General features: G+C 43.5%; 1 protein-coding gene across 1 annotated transcript in view; it reads left to right on the top strand.

The window, feature by feature from the left end:
- The window catches only part of HORMAD1 (HORMA domain containing 1), a 328,194-nt gene that overhangs the window by 62,112 nt on the left and 251,911 nt on the right, over positions 1-14,171 (top strand). The window contains exon 4 of the mRNA XM_053719987.1: positions 456-492. Coding sequence (XP_053575962.1) covers positions 456-492 — 37 coding nt within the window. The remainder of the gene's footprint in view (positions 1-455; positions 493-14,171) is intronic.

Raw genomic sequence — 14,171 nt, 5'->3', positions numbered from 1 at the left:
ATAATTATACATAATATATTAGGAACTAAAGCTGCTAGGACAGATTTAAAATTATTGTTTATAATTAGATTCCAGTACACTTAAAATCAGTTTATTATATATGTTATATAATATTATATATATATTATATAATATTATATATATCCAGTATATTTATTCTTTATTTTTATTTTGAACTGAACCTTAAAAATACTAGCCATTTCAGTAAAATACTGGATAAGTTGCAACCCTACTGCCAGCCCCATTCCCACATCAGGCAGAGGGGCTGCAGTTCTTTTACCAAATTGTGTATGAAAAATATTTGGCACGTGCTTTCAGCAATACTATTTGCATTTCTATTGTGTTTTCAGAAATTAAAAAAGCTAAAATCTTATGTTTTCATTTTTTTTTTTTAAATTGATGTATTCAAAATGGGGATATTTTCAGCCGAGCATAAAATAAAATCTGTATTACAGGATGTTAGGGTGCTATGATGCCTTGCAGAAAAAATATGTGAGTATCTGAGTATCTATGTAATGAGTATGTTTAACTTTGCCTGTGATTTATTATTTTCATAAATATCAAATAAATAAATATGTTGCTACCTAATTAAAGCATATTATACCCTTAAATGCATAGGCATAGAATATTCTCACCTTAGTACATATAGGCCACTGAATACTTTTCTTGATCACAATCTTTCGACAATTTGCTTCCGAAAAGGCTTTTGGCTTTCCAACCTATTTGATCGCCGAGTTTCTCAAGTGATCACAATACAATAATGTTTCGTTTGCTAAAAGCCCACCACTGTAATAGAGATTTAAACCAAAAAGGCATTTTCTTCATAAATGGAAAGAGTCCACAACTGCATTCATTACTTTTGGAAAATAAGAACCTGGCCACCAGGAGGAGGCAAAGACACCCCAGCCAAATGCTTAAATACTCCTCCCACTTCCCTCATCCCCCAGTCATTCTTTGCCTTTCGTCCCAGGAGGTTGGCAGTGAAGTGTCAGAAGTTTGTTTTCGTCTCTTTTGGAGGGCAGTACTCTTCGACATGGGACAGGAGTTTTAAGTAATCCAGTCAGTCTCTCGGTGAGGGCTTGGATGAAAGTTAGAGTCCGGAGATGCAGGAAGAGTCTTTCTGCAAAACCATCCCGACTCATTTTAACAATTCCACAAGCAATTGGCGTTGTCGAACTTCGCTTCGCTGCCTGCTTCCTTCTTTCAAGTCCATGTCGGAGGCGAGGCTACTATCTGTCACACTTGAAGGGCCGTGTTCCTGTTCCATGGCGTAGATTCCGGTAAGATTGTTTCATTTCACTTCTTCATGATTGTACTGTAACTCATTTGTTCTTGCAAACTCACATGAAAATACAGGATCTCAGTGGGACTCCTTTAGTATCTTGGAATCAAGGGTTAATATCTCCTGAGGGGGATTATTGAACAGGGTTTTCTTCTACTAGATACGACGAGTCCACAGATTCATCCTTACTTGTGGGATATTATCCTCCTGCTAACAGGAAGTGGCAAAGAGCACCACAGCAGAGCTGTATATATAGCTCCTCCCTTCTCTCCACCCCCAGTCATTCTCTTTGCCTATACTAGTAATAGGAAAAGGTAAAGTGAAAGAGGTGTTAAAAATGATAGTTTTTATTTTCTTCAATCAAGACTTTTTTATTTTAAATGGTACCGGTACTATTTTTCCTCAGGCAGCATATGGAAGAAGATTTCTGCCTGGAGGTTGATGATCTTATCAGATGTCACTAAGATCCATATGAGTTCCCACAGAATGGCTGAGGAGTACTAGAGAAGCTTCAGTGTGGGAAACGTTTTCATGCTACAAGCATTGAGGTATGTTCAATCATTTATTTCTGAAGAGACTGTGATATTTCAGAACAGGCTGACATAGTTCCCAAGAGGGAAGGGGTAAGCAGTAAACCTATAGATATAAGAAGGGTTTTTACTGGAGACCCGTGTATGAATGTTATGGGCTAAATGCAGCAAGAAAATGATGGTAGAATGGTTAGACACGGGGGCAGCATAACGTTTTTATTTGCACAAACGGTTTTATAATCACTGGTGCTGGGCATTGTGCTGGGGGTTCACATGGCTTATTGTACAATTGGGATGTTTAAACCCACCTGGCTAGTTTCTATACCGCTTCCTTGCATTTTTTTAGGCTGAGAATACATTGCATATGATGGGCGTGGCCTAATTTTCGCGCCTCAGATGCGCAGTTGATTTTCACAAGAAGGCAGCAAACTTCAGCTTCGGTTGGGCCCAATCTGAAAGATAGGCTACCGGAGTCATAGTGAGACTTTGTCAGACCCCTGAGGGCAGGTAGGCACCACAGCAGAGCTGTGGCGGGGTGCAGGGGGTTATTAAGTTGTTTTTCATAACGTTTTGGGAATAACGTTTTTTCTTATAGAGGGTTAATCTGTCCCTTACTTGTGGTGCAATATCAGGCTACAGTATAAGAAGGATATATGCTAAAATTGTAAGCGTTATAGCATTTTGAAGCAGATTTCAAAAGATTGTGCGCTTTTTTACTTCTTAAAGGCGCAGTACCGTTTTTCAAAATTGGTGTTTTTTTCAATAAATAAAGTGTTTTCAAGACTTTTGTGGTTATTACTAGCCTGTTCAACATGTCTGACATTGAGGAAAGTCAATGCTCTATGTGTTTAGAAGCCATTGTGGAACCCCCACTTACATTGTGTCCCTCTTGTACTGAAAGGGCCTTACACTGCAAAGAACATATTTTAGGTGATAAAAGTATGTCTAAAGATAATTCTCAGTCTGAAGAAAATCAGGTTATGCCATCCAATTCTCCCCAAGTGTCACAACCTTTAACACCCACTCAAGCGATGCCAAGTACTTCTAGTGCGTCTAATTCTTTTACTCTGCAAGATATGGCTGCAGTTATGTCTACTACCCTTACAGAGGTATTAGCTAAACTACCAGGTTTACAGGGCAAGTGCAGTAGGTCCAGTATTAAGGTAAATACTGAGCCCTCTGATGCTTTATTGGCCATTTCCGATGTACCCTCACAGTGTTCTGATTTGGGGGTCGGGGAATTGCTGTCTGAGGGAAAGCTTTCAGATTCAGGAAATGTGTTACCTCAGACAGATTCGGACGTTATGTCCTTTAAATTTAAGCTTGAACACCTCCGCCTGTTACTCCGGGAGGTTTTAGCGACTCTGGATGATTGTGACCCTATTGTGATACCACCAGAGAAATTGTGTTGTGTAAGATGGATAAATATCTAGAGGTACCTACTTACACTGATGTTTTTCCAGTCCCTAAAAGAATTTCGTACATTGTTACAATGGAATGGGATAGACCTGGCATTCCGTTCTCTCCCCCTCCTAATTTTAACAAAATGTTTCCCATATCTGACACTAAAATGTTTCCCATATCTGAGCTATTTCTACCCTAGCTAAGCGTACAACTATACCTATTGAGGACAGTTGTGCTTTCAAAGATCCTATGGATAAAAAATTAGAGGGTCTTCTAAAGAAATTGTTTATTCATCAGGGTTTTCTTCTACAACCTATAGCTTGCATTGTTCCAGTTACTACTGCAGCAGCTTTTTGGTTTGAGGCTCTAGAGGAGTCTCTTAAGGTTGAGACCCCATTAGATGATATTTTGGATAGAATTAAGGCTCTCAAGCTGGCTAATTCTTTTATTACCAATGCCGCTTTTCAAATGGCTAAATTATCGGCGAAAAATGCAGGTTTTGCCATTTTAGCGCTTAGAGCGTTATGGCTTAAATCTTGGTCTGCTGATGTGTCATCAAAATCTAAGCTTTTAGCTATTCCTTTTAAAGGTAAGACTCTATTCGGGCCTGAATTGAAGGAAATCATTTCTGACATTACTGGAGGTAAAGGGCTAAACAAAATAATTTTCGTTCCTTTCAAAACTTTAAAGGAGGACCCTCTACTTCCTCTTCTGTCACAAAGCAGGAGGGGAATTTTGCTCAATCCAAGTCAGTCTGGAGACCTAACCAGGCCTGGAATAAAGGTAAACAAGCCAAGAAGCCCGCTGCTGCTACCAAGACAGCATGAAGGGGCAGCCCCCGATCCGGCACCGGATTTAGTAGGGGGCAGACTTTCTCTCTTCGCTCAGGCTTGGGCAAGGGATGTTCAGAATCCCTGGGCATTAGAAATTGTGACCCAGGGGTATCAGCTGGAATTCAAGGATTTTCTCCCAAGAGGGAGATTTCATCTTTCACGTTTGTCTGTAGACGAGACAAAAAGAGAGACGTTCTTACGCTGTTTAAAAGATCTCTATACCATGGGAGTAATTTACCCGGTTCCAAAACTAGAACAGGGACATGGGTTTTACTCAAATCTGTTCGTGGTTCCCAAAAAAGAGGGAACTTTCAGACCGATTTTAGATCTCAATTGCCTAAACAAATTTCTCCCATCGTTCAAAATGGAGACAAAATGGAGACTATACTAACAATTTTGCCAATGATCCAGGAGGGTCAATATATGACCACCGTGGACCTGAAGGATGCGTATCTTCACATTCCTATCCAGAAGGATCATCATCAGTTTCTAAGGTTCGCCTTTCTGGACGAACACTATCAGTTTGTGGCCCTTCCTTTCGGGTTGGCCACAGCTCCCAGAATCTTCATAAAGGTGCTAGGGTCCCTTCTGGTGGTTCTCAGGCCGCGGGGCATAGCAGTGGCACCCTATCTGGATGATATTTTGATCCAGGCGTCAACTTATCATCTGACCAAATATCACACGGACATCGTGTTGGCATTTCTAAGAACTCACGGTTGGAAAGTGAATATAGAAAAGAGTTCACTAGTTCCACTAACAAGGGTTCCATTCTTGGGAACTCTGATAGATTCGGTAGACATGAAAATATTTCTGACGGAGGTCCGAAAGTCAAAGATTCTAAATACTTGCCGAGCACTTCAGTCCATTCCTCGGCCATCAGTGGCTCAGTGTATGGAGGTCATTGGATTAATGGTAGCGGCAATGGACATCGTTCCGTTTGCACGCTTTCATCTCAGACCACTGCAGCTGTGCATGCTCAGACAGTGGAATGGGGATTATGCAAATTTATCTCCTCAGATAAATCTGGATCAAGATACCAGAGACTCTCTTCTTTGGTGGTTGTCACAGGATCATCTGTCCCAGGGAATGTGCTTCCACAGGCCAGCATGGGTAATAATGACGACGGACGCCAGCCTCTTGGGCTGGGGTGCAGTCTGGAATTCCCTAAAGGCTCAGGGTGTGTGGACTCAGGAGGAATCTCTACTACCAATCAATATTCTGGAACTGAGAGCAATATTCAATGGGCTTCAGGCGTGGCCTCAGTTGGCTTTGGCCAAATTCATAAGATTCCAGTCGGACAATATCATGACTGTAGCATATATCAATCATCAAGGGGGAACAAGGAGTTCTCTAGCGATGATAGAGGTTTCAAAGATAATCCGATGGGCGGAGGCTCACTCTTGCCATCTATCAGCAATCTATATCCCAGGAGTAGAGAACTTGGAAGCGGATTTTCTATGTCGTCAGACTTTTCATCCGGGGGAGTGGGAGCTCCATCCGGAGGTGTTTGCATCATTGATTCATCAATGGGGCACACCGGAATTGGATCTGATGGCATCTCGTCGGAATACCAAACTTCCTCGTTACGGGTCCAGGTCAAGGGATCCCCAAGCTGTACTGATAGATACTCTAGCAGTACCTTGGACGTTCATCCTGGCTTATATGTTTCCACCATTTCCTCTCCTACCTTGTGTGATTGCAAGAATCAAACAGGAGAGAGCTTCGGTAATCCTAATAGCGCCTGCATGGCCACGCAGGACTTGGTATGCGGATCTAATGGACATGTCCTCTCTGCCACCGTGGAAACTTCCACTGAGACAGGACCTTTTCATTCAAGGTTCGTTCCAACATCCAAATCTAAATTCTCTGCAGCTGACTGCCTGGAGATTGAACGCTTGATCTTATCTAAGCGGGGATTCTCTGAGTCGGTCATTGATACTTTGATTCAGGCTCACAAGCCTGTCACTAGAAAGATTTACCATAAGATATGGCGTTAATATCTTTATTGGTGTGAATCCAAGGGCTACTCATGGATTAGGGTTAGGATTCCTAGGATTTTGTCCTTTCTCCAAGAAGGATTGGAGAAGGGATTATCAGCTAGTTCCTTAAAGGGACAAATTTCTTGTCAATTCTACTACACAAGCGTCTAGCAGATGTCCCAGACGTTCAGTCTTTTTGTCAGGCTTTAATCAGAATTAAGCCTGTATTTAAACCTATTGCTCAGCCATGGAGTTTGAATTTAGTTCTCAATGTTCTTCAAGGGGTTCCGTTTGAACCCATGCATTCCATAGATATTAAGCTTTTATCTTGGAAAGTTTTGTTTTTAGTTGCTATCTCTTCTGCTCGAAGAGTTTCTGAGCTTTCTGCGTTACAATGTGATTCGCCTTATCTTATATTCCATTCTGATAAGGTGGTTTTGCATACTAAACCTGGATTCCTTCCTAAGGTTGTTTCAAATAAGAATATTAATCAGGAAATTGTTGTTCCTTCTTTGTGTCCTAATCCTTCTTCTAAGAAGGAGCGTCTGTTACATAACTTGGATGTGGTTCGGGCTTTGAAGTTTTACTTACAAGCGACCAAGGATTTCCGTCAAACATCTTCTTTATTTGTTGTTTATTCTGGAAGACGTAGGGGTCAAAAAGCGACGGCTACCTCTCTTTCTTTTTGGCTGAAAAGCATCATCCACCTAGCATACGAGACGGCTGGACAGCAGCCTCCTGAAAAGGTTACGGCTCATTTTACTAGAGCTGTAGCTTCTGTTGAACAGATTTGTAAGGCTGCAACTTGGTCCTCCCTTCATACTTTTTCCAAATTTTACAAATTTGATACTTTTGCTTATTCTGAGGCTATTTTTGGGAGAAAAGTTCTTCAAGCAGTGGTGCCTTCCGTTTAAGGTATCTGTCTTGTCCCTCTCGTTCATCCGTGTCCTGTTGCTTTGGTATTGTATCCCACAAGTAAGGATGAATCCGTGGACTTGTCGTATCTAGTAGAAGAAAAGGAAATTTATGCTTACCTGATAAATTGATTTATTTTACGATACGACGAGTCCACAGCCCTCCCTGTCATTTTAGACAGATTATATTTTAGTTTTTCAAAACTTTAGTCACCTCTGCACCTTTTAGCTTTTCTTTTCTCTTCCTATACCTTTGGTCGAATGACTGGGGGTGGAGAGAAGGGAGGAGCTATATATACAGCTCTGCTGTGGTGCTCTTTGCAACTTCCTGTTAGCAGGAGGATAATATCCCACAAGTAAGGATGAATCCGTGGACTCGTCGTATCGTAGAAGAAATCAATTTATCAGGTAAGCATAAATTTCCTTTTTTTTTTAATCATGTTTGCTATGTGATTCAATCTGCTTATGTGTAGTGTTAACTGGGCTACGTTCTAGTCTCCCATTTCCGCATTCTTGACTGTGTGGCGATGGAGAATTCTAGTCCGCTGGTGTCTGGTTCATAGGAGGTGTTGAGTGCCCCAGCCATTGTGGGTGTTAGGTGCTGTTTAAATTTTTATTTTGTTTATTTTTTATTTAGTCAATTTTTTTGGTATCCTTTATCCAATTATGGAGGATGCTGATGTTGAGATTGTTCAGATTTCTGATTCAGATTCTTGCTCCTGTGACGAATGCGAATTGGCCCCATTGACTCAGGTCAGTCAGTTATGTTCTTTATGCCGTCCTAGAGCGCCTTGTTCCTCTGGCTCAGGAATTCATGGTACTGCTGAGCCATCTGCCTCGGGGGCCCTGTCCTCCGGGAGGCGAGTTCCTTACCGCTACCTACTACTACACATGCGGGTAACCCAGGTTATGCGTTTTCCTCCTCGGAGGGTGGATTGTTCCCCCCGGAGGTTGTGGCACATTTTTGCTTTTACATACTTGGCGCTTGCTCGTCTACAAAGTCCAGATGTTTATTTGCGATTATGCTCGTGCCCGACTGCCCCAGGTCTCTCGGCCACTGGAGGGAATGTGCAGTTCCCTGTGGGTATAACTGTTCCTAAGTGTTGTGCCTTTTCGTTACAGGCTTGCTCGCCTTCGTGTTTTACTCAGACACGTTTTTGAGCTGTTTGGGGACCCTATCCTTCTCGGTTATGGGACTCATCAGTCTCCTCCTTCGAATGGCTCACCTCGTTAGACATGGGGGGATGAAGTAATCTCCTTTATGTCTTGTTATCAAAATCCTTTCCAGTTTTGTTTGAAGAACAGGGTTTCCGTTAGGCTGGTCCTGCGGATCTTTCTGTTCTTCTTGGGCGTTAACCCTCGGGTTGCCTGTTATTTTATTTTATCCAGTTAGGATTAATTTTATTTTTTCTTTTCATACTATGTTTCCTGCAGGAACTTAAAAAATCTCTGGGATCGATACTCGCTGTTTGCTTCTACGGAAGTTGTTCGGGACACGTTAGTCCCAAGTTTGTCTGTTTTTCTTCCTTTATGACCCTGGTTGCAGGCTGGTTCTGCTTGTGTTCAGATCTTCTGTCTCGTGGCTTATTCAGACACGTGGCGCCTATTATACTTTGCTGGTGAGGTTGGGGTGCCGAGTGCTCTTAAAATTTTTTATGTTCTTGTTATTTGTTTTACAGCTTAGCATTCTCAAGAGGAAATGCGGGTCTGTGCGGCTCTCCGGATTGTTTCAGTCCTAAATAGCCGACTCTCTGGTGACTGGGTCAGTGAATTTTGATGCGTCACTCTCTGTTGTTTCCGATACCTCGAAACCTAGAGTTTTCCTTCCCACGTGGTGGGAAAATTAGAGGGTTTAGCGCCTCTTTCCGCCGGTCGGGCGGTGTTGCTTTAGGAAATTGTCCTTTTTGGACTTGTTCCTTTAGTGGTTCTCTTCTTCATTGAGACTTCTTAGATTGCCCGTTTCTCCTTGTGGATGGGTCGCCTTCGGGAGTTGGTTGTTTCTCTTTCGGGACATTAGACAGTGAGGTCCTTTTTGGGCTCCGGTTAGCGATCTTTTCCCGGTGTTGGGAATGCTCTGCATCTCTTTCTTGGGATAGAAGAGGTCCTAGTGGTTTTTCCACTCATATGGGTCAGATATTGCCATACAGGAGGCAATCAAACCCATGTTTTACTGTCCTCTGATTTTGATTCTGAGGTGATGTGGAGGCTTGATGTTGCTCTGTTCGGGTGACGTGTCCTCACTCTTCCCCTTGTGTCTGGAGCTTGTGGCTAGTTGGACAACTAGCTCAGCATACTAATGCTCTGTGGCTACTATGTTCTGTAGCAATCCAAGGGTTGCTAGCTCGATCCCCGGCGAGGTCTACTCAGTCTTTCCTCCTTTCAAGGTTAATAAAATGAGCAGCCTCCTGTGTCCCTTAGAGGGATTAGCCGATCTTTCATGTAGAGTCATGTTAATGTTGCTTGGACGCCTGTTAGCTCTAGTGTCCTTTTTTTTTTTTTTTTTCTTTTTTTTTGTGAAACAAGCTTTATTGATTGTAATTGAAAACAAATTATACATACAATGGGAAGAAGAGAAAAGAAACATATCCCAAAACACACCTTCTGCTTGTACTTTAACAAATATAGTAAAAACTGTGTCGTTTAGACATGCATCCACCAGCATATTATCCATTTGTAAATGCATTTCACAATAAACTTCTTTACTCAACAAGCCTGCTGTATTTTTTTTATCTTTTCTAATACTCTCCTCCTTCCTTAATATTCTTAATAATACCATAGGTAGCATATAACTGTGTGTCTACAGAACAAAACAAAAAACAAAGGGGGGGGGGAAGGTTTCAGATAAGGAGAGGAAGGGGGTAGGGTAAGTTGGGTAGTATCCATCTGGTTCTGCCTCGGCAGACTCTAGCCTATTCACAAACCTGTGCCCCTCCAAGTGGCAAGCATCATCTCATGCGTGTCTATCTGATTGGCTTTAAAATAGTGGAATCTCTCCAATGTAAGTAGTTCATCAACCGTGTGAACCCACTCCTGCATGGTTGGGACAATCCCTGATTTCCATTTTCTAGGTATAAGCTTTTTAGCTCCTGTGAGCATTATCAGCATTAAAGCTCGTACATGTGTAATTTTGACTACAGGCAAGTGAAAAAGAAGGGTCACTTCTGGGGTGTTTGGTATGGTAATTTGTCTGACATGTAGCTAATCATGTTGTGCCAGTAGTCCCTTAATTTTGGACACTCTCACCAAATGTGCAGGAGCGTGCCATTTTCTCCACAGTCCCTCCAGCACATGGGGCTAGCTGACTGAAAACATCTGTGCAGCCTTGTTGGAGTCAAATACCATCTGCTAGTGAGCTTTAAGTGTATTTCCTGTACATTAGCTGAGATGGAAGAGCGCTTAGCCAGCTTAAAGAACTTTAGCCATGTGTCTTCGTCAATATCCCTGCCAAGATCCCTACACCAAGCCTTTGTGTAAGAGGGGAGAGCAGACCCTGGGGGCGCTAGTAGGAGTTTATAAATCAGTGATATCAGTCGCCTAATTGGTTTACTTGTCGTGCACAGTATTTCAAAGGTGGTTAATTCTCTCATGAAATTCTCTCTATGTTTATGATGTGCGAGGTAGTGCTGAAGTTGGTTATTTCTCAACCAGGAAAGAAAAACCGCTCCATATTTCTCTATCATATCTTGTTGGGGTAATAGTTTCCCGCCTGCTGTTGCAAAGTGCAATGAGCCTTCGCGAAGGCTATAGGGCCTACTCAGTTGTGTATCCAAGTGATAATATGGAAGGTCCGGGTTTTCAATAATAGGTAAAAGAGGTGAGAATTTTGATGAGAGATGTGTGCTGGTACTGACTGTTTTGTCCCATATTCTAAGTGTTTCTGCAATGATAATATACTTATTTGTGAGCTTTGGGCGTTGAGTATGTGAAGTAAATGCTAACACACTTGAGGTTAAGAATTTGGCCATCCAGCCTTACCCATGCCTTGTGTATAGAATTATGGGCCCACTCCGCAAATTACTGGGGACTATGCTTTATTAATGACAGGGTGTTAGGCGCTTAGATAGCGGCCTTGAAGCCACTAAACCTGTATAATTTTTTATCTAGTCCTTGCCAGGTGATATCGGGCCCTTGCTGCAGTCTGCCACTTATATGTAATAAGCCTTGATTCCTATCTTAATTATCGTTAGGTTGTAATTAGCAGTCCCTCTTTACTGGGCACTGTCTTCCCTATCTGCTTTCTTCAGAGCCTGTGTTTATGTTTATACGGGCCTTGCTGTGTGATATTAGGCCTTAACTGCTGTCCGCCACGTGGGGATGAGTAAATTAATTCCCTGTTTTAGTTATTGTAAGTCAGCGGTTATCTGTCACTTTGTGTGTATGTAAGCGCTTCGGATCATGCAGACCAAGAAAGACCGGAATGTATAAAGTGCGATTCTCACCAGCTCCGTATGCGTGTTTGTAGTAACCGTTCCGCCGCCCAGGTCCGCTGTTCTCTGTCGCTCTGCTGATTATGTTTTGGGTGCGATGTTGGGTGTTATGTTCTAGGGCTTACTGTGAATCGCAGCACTTCGGTCTTCTTATTCCACCACTATAACTGTTATGCTGGGACCTGAAGGCGTTGGAGCCTGCAATGAGCGGCGCGCCGAGTTGCACTGACTGGGCCTCTCTTGTCTGTGTCGGAACAATCTCCACAAGCGTTCGCTGCACCAAGACAGTAGGGATATTATAGGTTACTGGGCTAGTTCATGTTATCCCCCAATTATTAAATATCGTCTTTTAGGGTCTATTTGGCCATATTATTTTGTTGCTATGCTTCTAGGACTTGGAGCCGATCTAAAATGCGGCCATTCGCCTGCGTGGCCAAGCTCAGCCCCCGCTCTAGTGTCCTTTTATGGCCATGGCTCTTTGGAGTGTTGGACTCCTGCAGGGGGTGGTCTCTTCCTTTTGGGTCGGGACCTGCAAGGACTTCTTGCTCTTGTTATCCGGGTTTTTCTGGATTTTTTCCCTGGGAGGTCTGTTCCTGGAAAATTGTTTAATCTAAACATTTGTGGGGCCCGGGTTATTGCCCTGATCTTCCGGTTGTCGAGGGTTTACTCAGCGTTTTCTCTTTGTGGATCCCTCTGTGGGATGTTACCGGACCTTATGATCCTAGGACTGTCCGGGGGGTTCCAGTTTCCGGGGTACTTGGGCCTAGCCCTTGTTCTGGCTGTTCTGTTTTACAACTTGGCCAGATTTACTGAGAGCCTGGGCTCCTTGGGGCTTGTCTTGTGCCGGACGATACGGTTCCCTTGGGACAGCCAACTGATGTGACCTGATGGTGGGCTCTCCTGCCTAGCAAACAGAGGGTTTGCGGTTGCTCAGCTGTCACTTTGCCTTAGTCGGGTGGCCTTGCTAGATCTTCTTAGGTCTAACGCCTTCTCGTTTGTCTTTAGGTTGAAATGACTGTGTCCATTCTTCCGCCCTTTTGGGGGCCGGTCTTGGGGTTCCTTTCGGTTCCCTTGCTTTCAGATGTGCCGTTGCTTGGGCTGGTCCGGCTAGGCGTAAGATCTGAGATCTGTTGTTCATCCTCAGGTCTTGGGGATGATAATGGGCCTTCTTTTTGGAGTTTCTGTGCCTCTCCCCATTTGCGATCTGTGAGTAGGCTTGGCGGCCTGGATTGCCTGGGGGCATTCTATATCTTGGAGCAGTCTGTTATTTTGCCCAGCTGCTTCTTCCTTACGGATAGTGTTTTCTGTGTCTTCCTACGGATGGCAGCGTGTTTCTAGATTCAGGTGTTTATTTCTGAGTTTGCTCAGTCTCTGAGTTTTGACGTTTTGAGGACTTTGGCCCCTATTTAAGAAAGGTCTTGCGGACCTGATCCGACACTGCGGATCAGGTCCGCAAGACCTTGCTGAATGCGGAGAGCAATACGCTCTCTGTATTCAGCTTTGCACCAACAGCTCACAAGAGCTGCTGGTGCAACGCCGCCCCTGCAGACTCGCGGCCAATCGGCCGTCAGCAGGGGGGTGTCAACCCGATTGTACTCTATCGGGTTGATTTCTGCCGATTCCTGTCCGCCTGCTCAGAGCAGGCGGACAGGGTTATGGAGCAGCAGTCTTTAGACCGCAGCTCCATAACTTGTGTTTCTGGCGAGTCTGAAGACTTGCCAGAAACACGGGCCCACAAGCTCCCTACGGAGCTTGTTAAATGGGCCCCTTTGTCTTCAGCTGTCTTTTTCGGTGCTGTTGCACGATGTTTGGGAGATGTTTCTGCTCCTTGATAATGCCCTATTGCTCCTTGTGGGTTGGGTGAGGTCTACCCTTGTTCTCTGGATCCATTCGGGTCTATGTGGATTTGCCCTTCCTTTGAGGGGTCTTTCCTTTATGGATTTTGCTGTACCTTGGGTATCCCTTTGGCTTACCCTTGTTTTTTCCCTTTGGGGATTTTGGTACTGTAATAGTAAGGGTGTGTGGGGACCGACTGCAAGGTGACGGTTCTCCTGGAGGAGTGTTGTTTCAGTGAGTCTGCTTGCGGTCTCTGGTTAGGCTTTCGGACTATCTGCGGGTCAGTGTCCTTGGGGCCTTTTCCTTCTAGTTTGTTTGCCCGGCTCCGATGAAGCGTGGTTTGGTTGGGTTGTGGTTTTTCAGGCCTGGTGCCCTAAGAATGGGCCACCTATTGTACCCTCCCGTTTTTGCATTTAGTGTCTTCTATAGCTTGGGTATTGTTTTCCTAAAAGTAATGAATGCAGCTGTGGACTCTTTCCCTTTATGAAGAAAAACTTAAATTATGCTTACCTGATCATTTTCTTTTTTTCAGATAGAAAGAGTCCACAGCTCCCCACCCGTATTTTTTCTGTGGGGCGTCTCTTATTTGTTATTCTTCCGGCACCTTTTCACCCTGGTATTTCTTCTACTGTTCCTTGTTCCTTGTCAGATTGACTGGGGAATTAGGGAAGTGGTAGGAGTATTTAAGCTTTTGACTGGGGTGTCTTTGCCTCCTCCTGGTGGCCAGGTTCTTATTTCCCAAAAGTAATGAATGCAGCTGTGGACTCTTTTCATCTGAAGAAAAGAAAATTATCAGGTAAGCGTAATTTAAGTTTTTTTTCTAAATAGAAACTGGGAGGTCACCTGAAAATGACTGAATACCTCATTCAAACCTCTTAAAGGGACATGTAATCCTAAATGTTTTCTTTCATGATTTAGAAAGAGCATGCAGTTTTAAGCATCTTTCCAATTTACTTCTATCACCTA

The sequence above is a fragment of the Bombina bombina genome, chromosome 1 (genome assembly GCF_027579735.1).
Source record: "Bombina bombina isolate aBomBom1 chromosome 1, aBomBom1.pri, whole genome shotgun sequence".
NCBI classification, from domain to species: Eukaryota; Metazoa; Chordata; class Amphibia; order Anura; family Bombinatoridae; genus Bombina; species Bombina bombina.
The sequence above is the reverse complement of the archived record's forward strand: the minus strand, read 5'-3'. Positions and strand labels throughout refer to the sequence as shown.